Genomic DNA, 21,672 nt, shown 5'->3' on the forward strand with positions numbered 1-21,672 from the left:
GTGGTTGTGGTCTGGAATCTGAGGAATGCAAAAGGTTACATCATGAATCTGTCTGGAGGATAAATGATTAGCAGTCGTAAAATCCCCTGCTGTGCTTTTCGGACAGAGATCTGGACAGTGTGGCTCACAGCAATGCCTGATGGGAATGAGGATTGTTCAGCGTTGCAGACTGAATAAAAAGGGCTCTCGTCACATTTAAGAGAAGTGGAAAAAACGTGTGTGTGTATATACTGCTACTACTGATTGATTTTAAGTAGGAAAAAAAAAAAGAAACGTTTTGCATTTATTTGTGTTAGTGGTACTGTGTGTGTGTGTGGGCAGGTATCACTATCAATGTGCAGACAAAATTTGAGAAAATGTCCCCACAAAGAATAGTAACTCCTGAAAAAACTTTTGTAAAACATCTTTTTAATAACTAAATATGCCTTCAAAAGAAAAAAAAATAAAGTGCCAAAATATTGTTCTCAGCTTTTAAGACTGGGGAAAGAACCCTGTGCAGTTCCTTCTCTTGAGTTTCTATAGAGTTCTGCCTCAGGAAAAATAACCACCTTGCTCCCACTGGTGTTGGTGACCTGGAAACACACTGATTTAGTTGAGCGTAGCTGGAGGATTCCGTCAGGAAAGCTGAGCCTGCTGTGCAAGTACCTTACAGTAGACAGGAAATGTTTACCAGTAGTGCGCAATAGCACCAGTACATGTTTCCAGAAAGCTGAGCTTATTGACTTTATAAAGCAACATTTGTTCATTCTATAGCGTGATGCAAAACTTTTGGCCATAGCTGTGCTGTATATGTAGGTTTTTAACTAGGAAAATATGATTTCCAATCCTGACAACACACTAACTGCCTGTGCCAGTGTCCACACTTCTGAGAAAGATTACATTGAATTAAAACCAGTGGAAGGTATTTGGACTATGAACTACTCCAAATCCAAAACAGTTTAGCCTGAAACTTTATCTGGTTATTTTCTTTACAACTTCCAGTGTTTTTTTTTGTTTGTTTGTTTTTTAACCATTCCTTGCTGGATATCCAGGCCCACCACAAACCCAGGAATAAAACTATGATAATTATAAAGCTGAAGCATAGTTTTGCAAGAATCTTGGAAATTGGTGCCAGCCACTCGCACTGAGAGAGGGAGAGTCGGTGATGGAAGAAAGCAGCGTGAGTCAGAGCAGAGGATTACTGTAGGTGTGCTGGGTGGGCATCTTAATTTACATGAACACAGCTCTTAACTAATCCTTTTACAAAACACACTGTAACAAAGTAGGGGTGCCTTGCTACAATTCGGGACCTTCTTGATTGTAAAAGAAACATTTACTGGACCACAGAGGTTATTTAAACAGGACAGGGCCTGTATATTTATTCATAAACCCCAAACAAAACAAACAAAATCCTAACTCCTCAAAGGAGTACTAACTAAACACACAGGAACACCCTGACTACAAGTGGGACAGCTAGGCCGTTTCCCCACCAAACAAAAACACACAGGTTTAATACAGCACACTTTTACCTCACGACTGCCAGGAAGCAGAGCACTCCTTTCTGCCTCCTTCTCCTCAGCAACCCTGAGCAAACTGACTGCCTCTCTTAAATACCCTGCACCTGGTTCTAATTTAACAATGGCTACCAGGTGCAAGGGATAATTAATAATAAAACAATTAACAAAACCCTTCCCCAATTAACAAAACTACACATTTTACTGCGGGGAGGATTTCAACCCCCTCCCCGCTGTGCTACAACACACAGTGCCGTGTAATCGAGGAAAAACTACGACAGATGCCAGCAGTTATCAGGGTTTGACTGAACTTGAGGGCTGTGCACCGTCACGCATGACAAATATATCTGCGAACAGGATCAACATGTGCAAGAAGAAAAGAGCGTTTATGGAGGCCTTTAACCACAAAGCGTTACGAATGAAACCTGTTATTAATAAAACTGCTTGATAATCGATGAAACCGGCTACACATTCCTTAAATGACACTTGAGGAAACCATTTTGTGAATAAATGGTTTTTTATTTTGTTTGTTTTTTATGACATTAGGAGCTACTGCACTGGTCCTTTTAAATTCATATATATATATATATAATATAATTTTTTTTTTTTTTTTTAATCTCTGTTTCACACATCAGTGCATTTTCTTAATGCAGCCATTGGGGTCAAAGAGGAGAGGCTGGAGGACTCCCAGGTTACACAAACGTCACAATGCACTCGCTGTTGAGAGACAGAATGCATCTTACCATGTTCCTCTGCTTATTCAGTCTGACGCACAAACTGCAAAACTCCTTATTTGGGGTTATCCAGTATTAGTAAGGATGTGCTATTATGATCGATTTATTTAATGACTAGACACAGTTCTCTGTTTTTAGTTATTTGCTTCTAAGGCATGTCTGTATGATGTACTTTGTGCTGGTCAACTTGATTTGGATTTGAGATTCTTGGAGCTCATAAACGAAAAATATTTTAACAGAAACCATATGTGCGCAGTGAGGGAGAAAGAGAAAGAATGATCTATCAAGGGACAACATTTGAATTCATTTTATTACATATTTATAAATACAAAAGGGTTTTTTGGGATTGCTAACATCCGCTTCCCAAAAAAAAAAAAAAAAAAAAAAAGTTTAAGCTTGTACAGTGCTGTTTGACTAGGGCTCGGAACATTTCGTTCTTGCACGTTTTCTTAAAGCGTGTTTGTAAATCTTTTTCATGTGTTTTTGGATAAAGCTGCATTGCTTGATGAAAAACAGAGAGGCCAGTGTAAAAGAAAATGTGGGGCGTAAGCCCAGCCACAATATCAAAGCGTTCACAGCGCATACGTTTTGTGAAGAAATTGCCTGTTGTACAATATACTATATTGATAACAGTTGCTGTCCTCTGAGCATACACAGAAGGCCAGCTTCAGTCCCCACGCAGTTCATCTGAAGAGCCTCCCACACCAGACTATACCAAAAGAATTGTCTCCCTCAAAGTTACCTTGCTTGTCTTTTACTTGGCGTATCGCTGTGCAGTTCCGTTTAAAAAAAAAAAAAAAAAAGTGCTTTGCAGCTGTCGTTTTGAGTGAACAGCCGTTTATAAAACAGACCCCGGTGTGATAAATGCCTGACTTACACAATCTGAAGGAAATGAAGTAATTCAAGTGGTGGCTGCCAGAACGGGTAATCTGAGCTTGACCACTTCACACACTGACTGGCTATAGATGAGGAGACAGGCACTGCTTCTCTGCTGCCCCCCTTACAAAAGTTTACAGTAGTATGTTTGCACAGTATTTTATGCAGTTTTCACATGGCTTCCCTACGATTCTTCTATGCATTTATCATAGTTTACTATGTTTCTTAATATGCTTTCCCAAACCTCTCAGGGCTTTGCAATGCTTGCCTATGCTTTACCATGCTTTTACTATAGAATATTTTTTTATCAGGGCCCTTCCTCCTATCAGTAGTCAAAAGTATGAAGGAAATGACTGTTTACACCCAAGGTTTGATGCTTTATTAGGAAAAATATGTGAACTGTGTCACCGTTTCTGCCTTTTTAACATACTGGTAATATAAATATTTATGATCATTTAAGGTAGAACCGTGATACAGTATGATTCTGTCTGGGTATGTACAGTGTGTTCCCAGATTAATTTTTCAAGAAACTTTTCATTTAGTTGTTAAAAACGTCACCAGCATGCCAGAATGGAGGGTCAGAGCCTTGTAAAAAATGTTATTAACTTTTTCCACTCTGTTCCAGTACTATTTTATAGAAGATTGTTCCAGCCTGTTAGTTTTGCACAATCCAGTTTACAGATATGATGGCTCACTGACACTTAAAGATGAAGTGTCCTGTGTTTTGAGCAGATTTTGAAGGATGTTGCCTTTTGGCCAATGTAAATTCGGATGTATGTTTGTGAACCATGGCAGAAGGCATTGGAATTTCAGTGTGAAACTGAGCATGCTTGTGGAAAACTAATGCTTTTTGCCTTGAATAAGATAAAGATATACTCCCAAGTCTGAAATACTAGAGAAGTGAATACTAGGTACAGTCCAACTGTGTATCAACAGTCTGTGGCTAGAGAAGTGAAGGAGAACGTTTTATAGTGATAGAGCACAGGAAGTAGCCAGGCCACAGAACTTTAGAAGTATTTCGACCAGAGCCTTCATCGGTGTACCGAAGGGTCATGAGAAACGTTTGCTTCTCTGGACCCTCGAGGCAGTGCATCATGGGTAGAAGAATCTGATCGATGGGAAGGCCTGGGAAATGTTACACAGGGAACAAACACCTGCGCCAACAAAAATACTTCTTAAAATTGTCTTGCATCTGTAATTACCTGATTACTTTTTGAGATAATAAAACACAGCTTGACTTTCACAATGCACAGTGTTTGACAAGCTTGGCTCCAGCGAGATGAAGTCTTGCCAGCGTTTTTACATTTTTTTTTTCCTCCCTTCTAAATTAATGTGAAAAGGAAAAGAATTAAGCCCCAGCCTACGGAATTTAAAAATGTCATTTGCATTGTTAAGCTGGAGAACAAAATCCCAGGCTGTGAAAGCAATCAAGTGATCCTATTAAAATGGCTGGTTTAGTTTTAAAAGGAGCTGTGAAAGGAGAGCGTGGTGCCCACGCCTTGTTACCAAAAAGGAGGAGATTCAGAAACAGGACTGCTGCAGTTTAAATGCCGGAACTCACTTTTATTTAAAAATTAAAATAAAACAACAATACATACAAAAATAAACCTGCACCCAAGCACTGCTATCTCGGGTACAATAGCTGCTAACTACAGCCTGCTAAGCCCAACCTTTCTCCTCTACTGCAGTACCTCCAGCAAACAAAGGATTTCGCTCCCCTTTATACCGTGTGGCTGGGACTTGATTGCTGATCAATTATTCAATTAAGATCCAGCCACATTCCAAATAATACATCTTTATTTAAAACACGCTTCCACTATTTACATACAGGGCTTCCGTCCTGGCACAGGAGACGTTCAGTAATGTGTGCCTGGGATGGAAATAAGACTCCCGTTGCATAGCACTTTAATCCAGTCCTGGTTTTACTATGAGTTTTTTTTAAAAAGACTCACCTGAGCTTGTTACCAGTGGGGACTAATCAAGCTTGTATCAAAACCTGGAATGGGTGACACTGCTTTAATTGAAGCTGTCAACATTATAGTTCCTGTTTCTTTAGTAATAAAGAGTGCAACTGGTGAACCTGAGGACATACCTCGATAATATCGGCACCTCAGACAGACAGACGGTATACTTGGTCTAGCCGTAGGCCAAAGGACAGCTTTCTAGGGACTGCAAAAGTGAGTCTAGTCTCAGACACTTGAGCAAGGCATGCTGTAGAACTGAAGTTAATGTCGTCCCGTGGTGATACCTACGACAAGGAAAATATTTCCCATGACCCAGCGCTTGAACTTAATGAGACCTTCTTTATTAATCATGTGACAGCCTTGTGTGCCCTTGAAGCCCAACGGGGTCCTTAACATAAAAGCAAATAGATGTCATTACTGTCAGCAGTGATATACAGGTTTGTGTAAAAGCCATGCAGACAGGAACTATCTAGCTTGTTTGCAAAAGGTTATTTTTGCAATAAGCTTTTTTTTTTGCAACCTCCTAGATTATTTGCATGGAAGGTTAAAACCAGGGGGTTATGGGACTAATTTTCTACAGCTGTGGCTCTGCAAGCGATTTCAATTTTACGTAAACGATGGAACATGTGATAACAACCATTTATCACCCTCTTCTTACTAAAACACCAGTGCAATACAAATAAATCTCAAAGTCTAATAACTCGTTATTCCCCTGGTAGTTACAAACATATGTTTTACTGCAATAAACTAAGTAGGCACAGAGTAAAAACAAAAATGTATTCTTGCCTTGAAAATGCAGCTCCCACTGGAAATGTGAACGCTGAGATATTCAAGGTTAAAGGTGCTGCATATTTTCAAGAAAGCATTTACTCGTCTAGCCACACATGTTAAAAACCAATGGAGCATGGAAGCATGATAAAATGTGACGAGCCAGTGTTTTCCCTAATAAACCCTACAGGGCTGTGTTCCGCTCCCGAGGATGTTTGCACAGGCCGCAGTAAAAAGAGTTCAATACCGTAAGAAGGTTCATATGAACTTTCAGTGTTGGGAAAGACATGCATACTGAGATGCGGTCTGTAAAATTTCAGATTTTATTTGAATGAAAATAAATAGCTAAAAAAAACAACTTTGAGGAGTGACTGTGTGAAAAATGTCAAATAATGAATTTACTGTAGGTTGAAGTTCTATGAAATTGACTTTGATCTAGTTTTTCACAGATTCTGTGAAAGCATTATGACATCATTGTAGTCGTTTATTAGGGATGATGTAATGACATTGGAAGGTAAAATATATGATTTACATTTGGCTGCCTAACAGTTGGGTTCGTCCTGCTTAATTGCATTTTACAGATTGAAGACTTCCTCCAGGGTGTCCCAGCTTAAGCTTCACAGTAAAAGTAGCGTGCTACATTATACTGAGTAGTTTTATAGGTTACTGTATAGTGCCAGACATTCAAAAGTTCTGTCTCGTTTCACTAATATTGAATGGATTAATTGTTGGAGTCTGGAACTTGTTGGAGTCTGGAACCAACTCCCCAGTAATGTTGACACCCTGGGATCCTTCAAGAAGCTCCTTGATGAGATTCTGGGAACAATAAGCTACTAACGACCAAACGAGCAAGATGGGCTGACTGGCCTCCTCTCGTTTGTAAACTTTCTTATGTTCTTATGGTACAAACTTGACATTTTTCAGATTATCTAAAGATTATGTGGAGACGTCTCTGTCCCAGAGACACACTGTGCAAGGCGGCAGGAAATGTGACGAGGGGGGTGGATGAGCTTTGTGTCCACCCAGCCAGCCATGCACGCCGTGGCAGAGTGATGTAATCCAGGAGAGTGTAGACTGCCTGGGCTGAGAAACTGAAAACACAAAGAGAAAGGGGCAGTCAGCGTGACACAAGATGAGGAGCGACGAGTTTTGAGGATGAATGTTTAGAAACGTTTTTTTTTTTTTGAACACTCCATTTAGCAAGTAAAAGGGTACATGAGGACCTTTTGATTTTATTGTGTTACATGTTCCCATGTGTTGCTACAACTGTTTACATAAGGTGTGTGTATTGTTTACATTTTACATTTTTGTTTTTTTTTTACATTTTGACCACTTTTTTAAACTTTTTAAAATTGCATTCCCTGCCTCAAGATGGCAATTTAAAAGTTAAAGTGGTCAAAATAATAAATAAAATAAAAATAAAAAATAATAAAATAATTAAAACAATACACACACCTTACGTAAACAGTTGTAGCAACACATGGGAACTTGTAACACAATCAAATAAAAAGGTCCTCATGTACCCTTTAAGCTAGGGTTAAACCTGCCCAGTAAGAGCTGGAAGAACATCAGCCACCAGTATGGTACTATCAATCTAGCACAGTCTGATCCAGAAAAAATCTCGTATTTCTTTGTCCCTGGTGAAATTGCTCTGATGTCCTGAGCCATTAATAATTGCTGCTGGTTAGGAATGACGTGTTGTAGAAAGATTGACAAGAACCGTGAGACAAATTACTGGGTGACCTTTTTACTGAATGGTGCTATTATATAGTTTAGTTTTATTGCCATGCACTGCACGTTCCACAGTTCACCTTCTGAGCACGTCAAGCATGATTTATAAAGGGGTATTACAGACCAGTTTGAGGAATTCCTGGTTTTTACTGTGAGCTTAATTCGTCTGGTCCGGTAATTACAGTGGCTTATTAGGGGCAAGGTAAAAAAAAAAAAAAAAAAAAGATAGAAAGAACGAAATTATCTCCTCATCAAACAATCTCACGATCTTGACATTTCGAAATGTCTTGACATAACAATGTGAAATGTTGAGGTCCTTCTGTCTTCTTTTTTTTATTTATTTTTTTGTGATATGCACATTGAAGACAGAGTAGCTTTATTGCTCGTCTGACGTGTGGCTTGTTTTTGGGGATACACAGATTGCTAAAATGAGAGCTACTGCAGTACTCTTGATAACCCATTACCTTATCGTATCTTTCACCACCGACAGAACTTTATTTTCAAAATCAGTCTGTTCAGAAAATGTGTCTTGAAAACATAGCTCAACTGGTCTTTTCAAATGGCTTTCATTAAATTATCATGTCTGTAATTTTGAGCAGCAGAATCTGTACAATCCTTTCTAATTTAACTTTTTTTTTAGACAAAAATACTTCATCCATAACATTCGTAAGAATCCTAAAGAAATTTTAAAATTATTCGACCAACACAAAGCTCATTGGTTTGTTTTTTTGTTTTTTTTAGCAGTGTTCCATATTTAAGCAATAGTTACAGCTGCATCATGTCATGTCACATTGCATTTCTCTCTCAAGAAGGCAGCCAGAAACCATTTTGAGAAACAACACCACTGACCTGAAACAGCCCCATCTGAGTGAGCATTGGCAGAGTACAGCATTAATCTGCAGGATTTGTGGTGTCCTGGTTGCAGGCTTCATGACAGGCTCTGAGTGCTTGCAGTCAGGAATAATACTTTTGTAATGCAATACCCTGATAGATGACTGTGTCGCTTCTGGAGTATTACTCTGGGCTTCGTTTGTTTGACTGGAGCGCCAATGGACTGTATTTAAAGTTTGGGGTTTTCTGTACCAGAGAGATGGCAGCTGAGGTTTGGAGGGAGGGGCAGCAGGAGCTGAAGCCTCCAGCTTTAGATGCAGCGTCTGTCGCTCCCTGTCTAGACAGATCTTCTGTGTCTAGATTTAGATTTGGGTTTTTGGAATCTAGGGGTGTCAAGTTCAAACCCTGCTAAACATTTAGACATCGACTAAACTCTGAGACATCGACCCCGAAATCCATTCAGGATTCTTTATTGCTCACTAAATGCACTGTGTTAGCAATACAAAGTTTAATTACATATTTTATTAATGTTATTTTATCATAGCCCCTTGATTTGTGCTGCTTCGTGAATTTGGCAGAATCATTTATAAAAGGTGCGGCTTAGCTTATCACGTTTTTACAAATATTTGTGTGGAAACCCTATTACATTTTTTTATACTAATAAATATCAAAAACTGTGGTACAGATTATTTGTTTATAGCCGCAGTGAGGATAGTAGCACTGCAGTTAATGTAATCTGCAGCCTCGACTCAAACACGTTGCTTTGCAGGGCAGTAGAGCTAATCATTTATTTGAAGTTCCCTGATGTGCAAGTACATATCTCGCATGACCAGGAGGCAGCCATCAGTCTTACTTTATCTAACTGTCCTTTCATTTCCTGTGTTCTGTACTGAATAGCTTCAGCAGGATTTCAATATCAAGGTGTTTGGCGTCTGCTTGTTTTAAAATGGATTGCATAATTCAGATATCCATGTTGTATTTCCTTGTTTATTGCTGTGACTGATCATGTTGGTTTTGTTGTACTGAAAATGTGTTTTTTTTTTTTTTTTTAAAGGTTGTAACACATTCTCTAAAATGATATTTATAGTACTGCAGTGTAACATTAAAATAAATCCAATCCCAAAAGGGTTACCAGCATTGTGTGCACTTTTATAGAGTTCTGCGCACACACAGACTTCTTAATAAAGGCTTACAGGTGTTTCTTTGTTTTGCAGATCGTGAGGACCAATCAATTCTTTGCACGTAAGTAATGATCCTGTAATGAACATTACTGGTAATATATATTTACTGTTTCTCTTATCCAATGGTAAAAGCATTTTAAAGTACAGTAAATAATTCATAGTGCTTTTTGGCAAGCATGGTAATGAAATTAAAGTATCGTCAAATATTGGTAACAAACCCAACGATGGATGCCACAGTAAATGGTTAGTATATCAAGTTTTAAAAATGTTTGTATGCATAACAATGTGCTCAGAAGCAGATTGGCATACTGTATATAGAATGTTATCTGTGAATTACAAAAACATAATTTCATCGAGGGATTCTGTGATATGCTGAACCACAATAGAGAAGCTTCCCTGGCACTGACTTAACTGCCCCTCTACTGAAATTATTGTCGGAGATCCTTGTGCTTCCCATTGCCCGCACAGCCCATATACATTTGCTTACATTGCAGTGATTTGCAGGTTATTATTGTTCCTGGCCAGTCAGAGTATTATACCAGTGGGCTCTCAAGCTCACGTTGGGTTTGTGTTGGCTGAACCTCATGTAGCACTTCATTCTGCAGGTGTCAGCAGGAACGTTTGCCCTCGGATACCTAACCATGCACTGTTACTGAGGTCCATATAGACTGACAGTGTCTTCCCTTTGAGAACTCGCTCGCTGAGTAAATGTTGCAGTTGGGTTCTAAGATTCACACTGCAGACTGATGTCGGGAAGCGAGAACGAAAGAGTTGTACAGAGTGTAGAACTAGGATAAAATTAAGAGCAAACCAACCTAGTTCACATCCAAATTATATTATTTAAATGGAGTTCAATCCAAAATGTTTCCAGGAAATATTTAGAAAACTCAAATTACTCAAACTCATTATTTTTTTTTGAGTGGGGAGACTAGAAGATGTTAAATTTATTTATTTATTTATTTATTTGTTTCTCACAAACCGCAGAGAGAGGGTGATGCTTTTTAAGTGTTTATGGTATTCATTTATTTATGTTTTTATTTTATTAATTTAGATGTGTCCTCAGGAAGAAAAAATAATAATTGTGCGCTCCTTAAAAGGAGTTTTGGTTGAGATTGGCTTAAAAAGTAAAGGGCTGGCCGCCGGTTTATATAAAAATAATAATAATAAAAAAAGGAACTGCATGCACCACATATTTTTGTTTGCTGTCTTTGGCTTTTCCCCAGCTTCGTAGACAGAATTAAAAATAGTGGAAAAGAAAACTCAACCTGGCATTTGGATTTTTAAGCCATGTTTGACAGTGCTTGGTATTAAGACGACTGTAATGGATTGCGTCTGTAAAGCCTGGGTATTGCTAGTGCATTACCGAACACGTACATCATAACCTCCCAGATTCAGCAGGGCACCTGCTTCAGGAGCAGGGAGGTCCTGGTGCTGGAGGTGCACCTGAACACAGAGCAGAGGAACAGTAGGAACATTTACAGTGCTGCAATGTTAGGAAAAGGATTTAAACAGGGGTATAGAGCAGCGCTGGTAATATAGTCCAGTCACGGTCCTCCTGGAGTGCCATTCCACTCAAGGTTTAACAGATACAATTAGGTAATTAACCACTGTGGGGGTTTAGTTGACCAACTAAACCATTTAGAACAGGGTTGGAACACAGACCAGGACTGGAAGGGCCAACTTTGGCCACCCCTAGTTTAGATTGATAAATATCGGTTTATTATTTCATCCAGCTCATTGTTGGGTATTAGTTTCAGATTTTAAGGCATCATCTTCAGAAGACTGATTGTATTATACCTAGCAGGTGATTGAGGACATTTGTACCACTGCACCTTTTTAAGTCCTGTAGTCAAGTTTTTTAATGCAGTGTTTAATCCATTTGCTTGTTTACAAAACCTAGCATCAGACCCTGCTGATGCAAGAATATATACACTGTAAAATGATATATTCATGTGACTCTGCATTGCACCCTTCTCTACTTCAGTCGGGACCTCAGGGTCCCGTCTTATTTTAGCACTGTATGTTAACACATGCCGCTGGGAATCACGTTGGAACCTCACAGGACTCCTAGGACCCAGTCTGAGTTAGCGTAGAAATAAATGTAAAAAAATATTGTCCTGTTCTCATGTATACTCTTCTTCAGCTCGACAAAAAATAATCCAGGACTGGAAGGGTTAAACAGCGTTGCTCTACAGGGATAACGATTGCACTGCAGGAGGATTAAGTCATGGTGTATCATTTTCTTTTTCGCCATGCAGAGGGGAATCTGGTGCTGGAAAGACAGAGAACACCAAAAAAGTCATTCAGTACCTGGCTCATGTTGCCTCCTCCCACAAAGGAAGAAAAGACCACAGCATTCCTGTGAGTGTCCCAAGGGTTTTCATGCCTTCTCTGGATTACCCTTCACAAATAATCATTTTTTTTACTAATGTGTAGAAACTGTAATTGCTTTCTAATAAGCGGTCTTCACTTAAACGAATGAATTGGCTTAACAAGTTAAGTGGACCGTAAGTAACTGCTAATGGCTTGAAGCGACCACAAGAACACTGTGACTCCTTGCAATTCAAAGTCCTGCTGTTTGAAGGGCAGGAAGCAGTTTTAGACGATGATAAAACATCCTTTGTGTGCGTCATTTCATGGTGTTTGTCTGACCGAAACATCTGCTATGTACTACAGAAATGAAAATGCAATGAAATGATATATGATGATAAAAATGTGCGCAGTGTAACCACAATATAAAATGAGTGAGTTGCAGTGTTTCATGGAATTGGATTCCCCACGAAGTTGGAAATAAGCTGCATAACCATGTTGCAGTAAATAGACATTAGATTTGTATTGGCTTCAATGAATCCAAATGGACCTTGAAATCATCATGCATAATGTAGCATATTTTAAACATGCACAGCAGATATAGTAACATAATCAAATAATAGATCATGCAGAAAACAGTTTTTTATGCTAGACATTTGCGAAGTTTACTTTATTGTAAGCAACTCTGTGCAGTTTAATTTCACCTACCTTGGCATACTGTTCCAATTCCATGAAGTGAGATGTTTGTTTTGAAAGCGTGATGCACACAGGTGGAGCTGAAGGCTGAATGGCTTGCAGTGTGCAGGAACACAAACATCTAACACTTGCATTTGTTTATTTGCAACAAACAGCCCGAAACTCCTAAGCCAGTGAAACTACAGGCAAGTCTTACTGCTTTTTTGTTTTAAAGTTGATGTTGTGTATTTGTTTTTTCTAACTCTTGTCTCTTTGGTTTTGTTAGTTCTAAGAGGTGGTTTAAATTGCCATTTTCCTCTCCTGTAATCGTTGAAGGGAATGATTTTTCAAATAAACTTAGCTGCAAGTAGTTCAGTTATTTCAAGTTTTTTTTATCGTTATCCTTTTGTTTTTAAAACTGCTTTTAAATATTCTCTTTGTTAAACTCAGCAAGCGTATTTGATTTGTGTTGGTTAATGTTGTTGTGTGTTTTTTTTTTTTTTTTTTTTTTGTCATGTTATTTTGCATAGAAAGTGATCGTGGAAGGGGAAAAGTAACAAAGCAGCCAGGGAGCTAGCTAGTAGAGCCACTCAACTTTTAAATATGCCATGAGCCAAGTATTTATCACAATCTAATACACTGAATATTGCAGCTAAATATGTAACTACAGTAACCCTTTTAGACCCCTTACATCTGAACTTTGTTCATAAACTACTCTTCATCCAACGCTCCATTTATTAAAACGGTGGTCCGTATTCTCAGAGCTTTAACCTGTGTTTTGTGATCATGTTAATAACGTTTTATATTGACAAGACTGTCTTTTGTGGAGCTTGTTCACTCGAACACCCTTTTACTCCTGATCCAAAACATATTTAAAGACAAATGTTATGGCTTGGCAATTAATAAGCAGGATTGTAGGTTGCTTTAAACAGATCCATCCTTATCTTAAAGATAGATATATAGTTTTGCTTTCTCGTCAACTGTTCAATTAGTCCCTTTCCTGTTGTTCATTGAAGCCTTGGCTCACAAATTATGTTAAGGCCAGGACTTTAATTTCCTGTGTCTGCCTTCTAGGTATAAGATGCCTGCTAAGCGTTTAACTTTTAAAGAACATGCATTCAAGCAAACCATGAAACTGTGTAGCTTGCAGTAGTAATATGGGTCATTTTGACATTAAAGGGCCACCAATTTTAAGGGAGGGTAGTACAATCTAGGGTTTCAGTGAGGTCAGTCCTTTGTGTTCGATTTGACGTTCAGAGTTCAGAGTCACTGTCTGACCTTGAAGGAAAGACAATTGAACTCCTTGTGACCCAGTTCAACCCCACTCAAGACGAAATAATGTCAAATCACTGAGCAACCCATTTCCTTATAACACCCACACAGACTAACTACTCAACCTGCCCTTTTTATCGGATTAGCAGGGTTTCCCCGAGTTGCATTACCAACGCCTCTTGAAGTAGATGTTGAAGTTCATGTTATTTTCTGTATTGCAAACATCTTATGCCGGTGCAGTTTGCTGAAGAATACAAAAAAACAAGGCAACACAAGGAATAAAGAAAGTGACATTTCTAAATGTCACACAGTGCTCCTGGGTCCAGTCTGAGATTGTTTCAAGTGCAGGTGGAGTTGTGTTTTTTTTTTTTTAAACATTTTACAGGAGTCTGCTGTTTCATTGAGAGATAGTAAAATACTTTTTTTTTTTCAGTTGAGGAAAGTGCAAAACCTACTAGAAATAAGACACAAATGCAGGTTTATTCTGTACAGACATGCCTGCTGATAATTGTATTTTAATAGCGGTCTGGCTGCAGTTGAGTTAGTGTACAGTACGAGGTTGAAACTGGTGGCTACTTAAAGCAAAATTACCCAGCTTGTGCATAAATATAAATGTTAAACCGCACACTGGCCAGAGCTTAACATAGTTTTGTTTTTTATTTTGCATTTGTAGATTTTTTTTTTTTTCTAATCTTGAAAATGTGTAGTAGTGTTTTATTTAGTAACCATGACTATTAACACTTTTTTTTTTCATAACATTTGTTTGACTACAGAGTGGATCCCTGTTGTATGTGAGTAGCATGTAGTCCCTCCCTTGTGTCCTTAGTGTTGTGAGCTTTAGTCAGTAGCTGAAAAGGATGCCATTGCCTTTGTGTGTGTCTGTGTGTCTGTCTCTGCACATCTCAATTAAAACAGCATGGCAGCTTCTCTTGTTCATGTCCTAACGACTTGACCGGCTCAGATTCTCTGCATGGTTTCACCCTTCCCTTTAACACGAGCCTGCTTTTTCCAAAGACAATAGAAACATCAGTGAGATCTACAGCTTGGTTAACCCTTTCATGCATGAAATATTGAAAATAGCTTAAAAGGTTTTGGGCATATAATAAATAAATTTTTCATTGAACATTTTTTCATTTTTTTTAGATTGCTTTATATGGGGAAACAATGACATCATAATATGAGGTCATCATGCGTTAGCGTCTTCCATATGCCCCCATATAAAGATTAGAAGAGAGATTTTTTTTTACTGCAGTATACAAATTTTACTTTTGTTTTTCAGATAATTTCAATAAGAAAGAATATTCAAATATTTGTTTAAATGTTAAAAGAATATTTGAACATGCACAACACAATGTGCTTCCCAGCACTACTGTAGGTAAACCTTGATCTGTTTGCGTCAACATCCTTAGCAGTCGCGTGTATAGTACTGCACCAGGATATGTTAGATTCTTGCTAACATGCACAAAGAGCATTTCTGCACCTAATTTAGTTTGCCATGAGCTTGTTCAGAAAAAATGCAGGGCGTGATGTTGCTGCCAAATAAAAATGTTAATAAGATGCCTGCAAGATTACAGATGCCAGCTATTTTTAGGTGCGATGTTAGCACAGTAGTTATGCCAAAACGGCTGGAGCATGGAAAGATGGCTGATTTGAACCAGTCTCCTTGCTGCTAAGTGTGTGCTGTCTCTGGAATGAGCAGGTCCACTCTGATTATACCTGACACTGGCAAGGCACAGTCAATTTAACTACAGCAGGTACCCGCTTTCTTCTGTAATCAGGAACGCAGGCTGACTGCATTTTGAAGAAATCGGTTAGAGACTATACAGAAACCTAAAGTATTATTGTCAATGTGGTGTCACTGCATTACCACACCCGGTTTGGTTCAAGATCTAGATGTCTTGGTGCAGCACTTATGGCAGCCGGCACGCAGACTCTGAAATCCTAGAGCATGCTTCATGCAAACACCAGGGACAGATCCATTCGAAGGGATGCAGCTGTCGAGCTTGGCCAACTTCTGACATTTCCTGAAAGCAATTTCTGGAAATCATACTGAATGTTTTATATATATCTGGTAAAAGCAGATTCTATGCTTCCAATTCTCCCAACCCTGTGATTAAACCAGGATTCATTTTCTAGTAGAAACAACTTGTTGAGCATGTACAGGCTCATAGGATATATACATGGTTTGGGGGGAGGGGGGATGGTTTTAAAATAAGTTTGCAAATCCTGTGTGTATTCTCGTTTAATCTTAATTGGGAGAATGGTTAAAAGATAGAGCAGCTTAGGATGCATGCTTCGCTGTTCCTTCTGTAGTTTCTAACACTAACCTCAGTGCATGCACTTCCAACAATTGTCAACTGCTAAGCTATGGCAAACCAAAAAAAAGACATGCTTCCTTCACATTTCAACTATGGGCTCCACAAACTGTTCTTGAATGATGTGTGTTGAAGGTGAATCTGAATCTGGTTAAAGAGGTAAGGTCTGTGGACTTACTGGTCATTGTAACGGTCTGTTGTCTGTGTTGTGTTAGAATACTGGTGGAGGCAACCCTTTGAGATGCATGCTTTGCACTAATGAACTTCAACTATAATTTAGGGCGAATTAGAACGTCAGCTGCTGCAAGCCAACCCCATTCTGGAGTCCTTCGGGAACGGCAAGACTGTAAAGAATGACAACTCTTCACGTTTCGTAAGTGCATTTTGTGTTTGTATCACAGCATGGTCACTTAGCATATACACTACCATGCAACAAGTACCTGTTATAAATAGAAGTACAAGTGTTAGGACGCCCTGTGATAGCAGTGTATATATTATGCCCCTGAACCAGCATGACTCCGAACGGCTGTCAGTCATGTTGCTGTCTTTGGATGGAGAAAATTGTTCAGAGACAGCAACAGGCATTTACAGGGATGGAAATAAGACTCCTATTGCATAGCAGTTTCACCCATTTCAGGTTTTACTACGAGCTTGATTAGCCACAGTGTATAGGTAACAAGCTCAGGTGTGCCTTATTAAACTTGTAGTAAAACCAGGAATGGATCTAACTGCTATGCAATGGGAGTCTTATTTCCATCCCTGATTTATCCATCCAGTGCTGACAGTGGATATTGTCTGTTACCCAATTTGGGCATTGGACAGCATTGTATCCAAATTCCATAAAAATAACGAAAATGATGGCTTTGGACACTGGCTCCTCCCAGATCTGTGGAGAGAAAGAATAAAACAGAAATACATTTTTGTACTGAGAGATTGCCCAATACCTGAAGCACTAAGTGCCTAAACTAGACTGAAACCTAAACAGCCATAAAAATGGTCTGTCACCAGGCTGTTTGTTTTAAATCTTTAAGCAAGCGCCAGTGCCATTCACTAGATCTGCTCAGGTGCGCTCAACACTGTGGTGCATTGGTTGGAGCACCCACACTAGCTGCTATGGTAACAAACATAATTATGTGAACCTATTAAATATGACCCATCTGGAACTAGTTTTATTATGAAGTGGAATGTTATGGAACCATTAAATTCCAGAGTGCTTTGTGGAGGAGGGCGGCTTGCTGCTTTCTAGTGATCTATATTAAATGCTCCAAGCGCAAGTTTATTCTTTAACTGATCAATCCTTACATAGTGGAACTTGATTGAGGATTCTTTGTTCTGTAAAGCGCTGTGTTTGTTCAGCCTAAATTACAGCTACTCATTTTAATAATTCTGTTCATGTTTTGGGGTACAAGAAATGGCATGCTTTTTTTTTTTTTTTTTTTTACTTTTGCATTTGAACAGTCCTTTCCTTCATTTACCAAACATGGGTGTTTTGAAACATGCAGAGCTTTATTAGTACAATTTGAAGATGCCCCCTCCCCCCCTTAATAGGTCCATAAATGTGTTTTTTCCCCAGTGTTCAGACCAAGAAAAGTACATTACTACAAGATGCATAAAAGGGGTTTGTTCTAAGAGGGAGAAAAAATATCTATATATTTGTAATTGTACAGTTTTGCTTGTTTTCCTTTTCTTTGCAGGGCAAGTTCATCAGAATTAACTTCGACGTCACTGGTTACATAGTCGGGGCCAACATTGAGACCTGTATCCTGTCCTAGTGATTTGTAGCACAGGGCTGGTTTGGCTTAGGGTGTTCTTGTTTTAAGTAGCTCGCTGATCATCAGACTCTAACCACATTTTAAAGCTATAATAATTGTTTCTTTCTGTCTGGTTAGAGATGATTTGTATACTGTAACGCATTTACATAAATCATTTTTAATGAACCTCAATTCAGTGAGTAGCCCAGACTGCCAAATTGCATTGGCATTTTTTTGGTTGTTAAACTCTTTCAAGTGGTTTCTTTCGGTACTGAAAATGTGATGGTGCAGCAGGCGAGGGATTTTTATAAGTAACTTCATTAACGTGCACTTTAGTCATGCAAGTTTAAAAGTGCTGTCCACTTAAACTTGTATCCAGCTGGGTAAGTTCCAGAAGATTTATTCAAGGGCATCGTTAACCAAAAAGATGACGACAATAAACTAAATTTCGTTTTTTAAATAGGCAGCATCTACAAAAAGCTGTATTTGTATATCTTTTTATACTTACGAGCATTTACCTTGATGATTTCATAAAATACTGTCCAAATGACCACCATGTGTGCTGAACCCTAGCCAGAGCAGCCTCTTAGTTAATCAGTTCAGTCCTTGACTCAAGCACTCAGACCTGCTGGAGAAGTCCCGCGCCATTCGCCAGGCCAAAGATGAGAGAACCTTCCACATCTTCTACCAGCTGCTCGCTGGGGCCGGTGAACACCTGAAATGTGAGTGCAACTGCAACCTCTGAACAGCAGGGGGTGCTGCTTCAGCGTTCAGAAAAATGACGCAGTCTCATTTAAAGTAACACAAGGCAATCGAACACATTTGTTCATATAAAGACGTTTGACAAGAAGCCAAGTACTTGTCGAATTGACTGGAGCTCCTTACAGTTTTACAGTGTCACAGAGATCATTAGTATTCTCTGTGCCACTGACAAACCTTGAAACAAAGAAGCTGCGAACATCCTGTAAGAATTCCCAAGCTGAATTCCCAACCACGATTAAGAGCATTGCAAAAATATCATTAGAATTAAATATACATTTAAGAAGAACCAGCTGCAATATTAACATTTGAATGAAAGGGGTCCAACAAGCCGAATGTGATGACCTTGTTTGTAGGATGAAGCCTAGTTTAGTGGTCTCAGCAGGATAGGCTCTTGTCTTTACCAGTCTGTCTCCTTTGTGTTCTCCACCCAGCTGACCTGCTGCTGGAAGGGTTTAACAATTACCGCTTCCTGTCCAACGGAAACATCCCCATCCCGGGACAGCAGGACAAAGACAACTTCCAGGAGACCATGGATGCCATGAACATCATGAGCTTCAACCACGACGAGATCCTGGGTGAGGCTCGGCACCCGGGCCAGGGGGCCCGTCAAGGACCATTCGCTCGAGTCAAACATTTGCAGTTTGTTTTTATGTTAAGAGAACTAGCTCAGTGTTTAATGAAGAGTCCCCAACTGTACATATACGTTCTTGTTGCTTCTGTAACGTTTTTCCTCAGTCTTTTCACTGCAGTAAATGCTTTGTGAATCTGACCCCAATACAGGACAATGCAAAATAAATAAAAAATAAAAAGTGGCTGCAACACGTTTTTTTATGAATACAGCCCTCCCTTATTCAACCTTATTCAACAGGCCAGATAATAAGCATGGAGAATTAAAAAAAATAGAATAATCAAAACAAAAGTCAATACACTATGTTTGCAGCATGCAAGGTTTTCTGAGCTTCAGGTAAGATCCCAGTTGGAGGAGCCGAGTTGCCTCCTGAGGGTAGTCTGGGCTGGAGCTGTCTTGCATTAAAAACACGCCTGGAAAGCTGTGGTGCATTTCAGTCTAATGCATTGCAGATACAATCAATCATACAACAGTTAGTGCTTTATTCTGCATTCCAGAAACAGGCAATTGGGCAGAACAAAAAAGATGTATTTCTGCCAATAGTATTTAAATGCCTGAATGATGGTTGTGGCAGGAACTGGTTCGGACGTCCGTGTCTCTGCATATTCATGGAGATTGTGCAATTTTGTTTCTACGCAGCTATGCTGAAGGTGGTGTCTTCTGTACTGCAGTTCGGTAACATTGTCTTCAAGAAGGAAAGGAACACAGACCAGGCCTCCATGCCTGAGAACACAGGTACTGTATGTATCATTATCCACACACGTACAGTAGATTAGCTCCCTTTGATCCCACACTTTACCGTGAACCAGACGGAGTCATCAGATTAGAAAGTGCATCATTTCTGGGGAAACAGCCACCTTTTAAAAGGGGATCACTTTATTAGAGCAACAGAACTATTCAGACATATTTATTGAAATTATATGGGCAGCAGTGTGGAGTAGTGGTTAGGGCTCTTACCGGAGGGACGTGGGTTCAATCCCAGGTTGGGGACACTGCTGCTGTACCCTTGAGCAAGGTACTTTACCTAGATTGCTCCAGTAAAAACCCAGCTGTATAAATGGGTAATTGTATGTAAAAAATAATGTAATTGTATGTAAAACTAATGTGATATCTTGTAACAATTGTAAGTCGCCCTGGATAAGGGTGTCTGCTAAGAAATAAATAATAATAATATTAGTAGCTGTACATTTTCAGTTTAATGCTGCCTTAGTTTGTGTTTGGAGTAGAAAGGTGTGTTGGCAACATTCTGGATCCATATTCTTATTCGAATGTAGTAAACTCTGTATGATTTGAATAACTATATAAACCAGTCTAAAACACACTGTCACATTAAACGGCATTAAAAAAAATAAGCAACCGTGGTTGTTACTTCATGTTTCTATAATCCTAGTGTTTGAATGCAAAACCTCAAAGCAGATCTTTTAACAACGAGATATCTGAATCTGCTCCTTGAAACAGGGGGTAGGCTGCGGACTGTGTGTTTGTGTTCATCTTCAAAAAATTTCCAGAGCACATGCAGTGACAAATTCCAGAAAATATTTATTTTGATACAGAAAAAAAGCATGATGTGTTCCTCTCCTGTTTATGAAGAACCTGCCAGTGCGTCGCTGTTAGCACATGATTTACCTATTTTAAAGAATTTTTTCCATAAAAATGTCCAGCCACCTGTGATTCTGCGCAGGTCAGTAAATAGTTTTAAATTTTAAAAAGACCTGTCATACTCATGGCTAGGCTCTTAGAAATCTTCAAAGCTCAATGATACTTGGTGATAAGGGGGAAGTTATTGAATTACTGCTCCTAAACTGGAAATTAGCACAAAAATAAAAATGCATTTCACAATCTGTACGGGTACGTTTTTGTTGTGTAAAGCAAGGGTATTTTAATAGCAAAGTCACTTAGTAGTTTTTTAAACACTAGCATACGGGCTGTGCCTGAATCTGCACAGTTCTCTTTAGTAGCATGCCGTTTTCGGAGGCTGTTAAGTCTGCCGCAAAAAAAGCAAATCACCTTAGTTTTGTTTTTGTATTACCGCTGTGTCTTTTCTTAGCTGCCCAGAAGCTGTGTCACCTGCTGGGATTGAATGTCATGGAGTTCACCCGAGCTATTCTGTCCCCACGTATCAAAGTCGGACGAGACTACGTACAGAAAGCACAGACGAAAGAGCAGGTAGGATCGCTCAGTGTATACGTGCAGTGTTCTTTATTGTAGTGCCTGTGCTGTGCCTCTTGAAGGGTTAACATGGCATTCATCAGGCTGTAATCATGCATTCTTTTAGAACACAAACACCCTGCTTTTATCCCAGGCACGCAAATTAAAAGGTAACACCTGTTGAAAAAAACTTCTGAAAATGTGCCCCGTGGTTCCTCTGGTCTTGCCCCAGT

The 21,672-nt window shown here is 39.2% G+C and overlaps 1 protein-coding gene across 4 annotated transcripts in view; it reads left to right on the forward strand.

Annotated features, from left to right (window-relative positions):
- The window catches only part of LOC117423474 (myosin-10), a 65,370-nt gene that overhangs the window by 19,080 nt on the left and 24,618 nt on the right, over window positions 1-21,672 (forward strand). For 2 of the 4 annotated variants that reach the window (XM_058989773.1, XM_058989772.1), the window contains exons 4-13: window positions 9,612-9,639; window positions 11,837-11,939; window positions 12,740-12,769; window positions 14,609-14,626; window positions 16,431-16,523; window positions 17,845-17,908; window positions 18,525-18,623; window positions 19,095-19,238; window positions 19,931-20,026; window positions 21,339-21,457. In XM_058989773.1, coding sequence (XP_058845756.1) covers window positions 9,612-9,639; window positions 11,837-11,939; window positions 12,740-12,769; window positions 14,609-14,626; window positions 16,431-16,523; window positions 17,845-17,908; window positions 18,525-18,623; window positions 19,095-19,238; window positions 19,931-20,026; window positions 21,339-21,457 — 794 coding nt within the window. The remainder of the gene's footprint in view (window positions 1-9,611; window positions 9,640-11,836; window positions 11,940-12,739; window positions 12,770-14,608; window positions 14,627-16,430; window positions 16,524-17,844; window positions 17,909-18,524; window positions 18,624-19,094; window positions 19,239-19,930; window positions 20,027-21,338; window positions 21,458-21,672) is intronic. The other 2 variants (XM_058989774.1, XM_058989775.1) reach the window with 2 other exon arrangements.

The sequence above is a fragment of the Acipenser ruthenus genome, chromosome 17 (assembly GCF_902713425.1).
Source record: "Acipenser ruthenus chromosome 17, fAciRut3.2 maternal haplotype, whole genome shotgun sequence".
NCBI lineage: Eukaryota > Metazoa > Chordata > Actinopteri > Acipenseriformes > Acipenseridae > Acipenser > Acipenser ruthenus.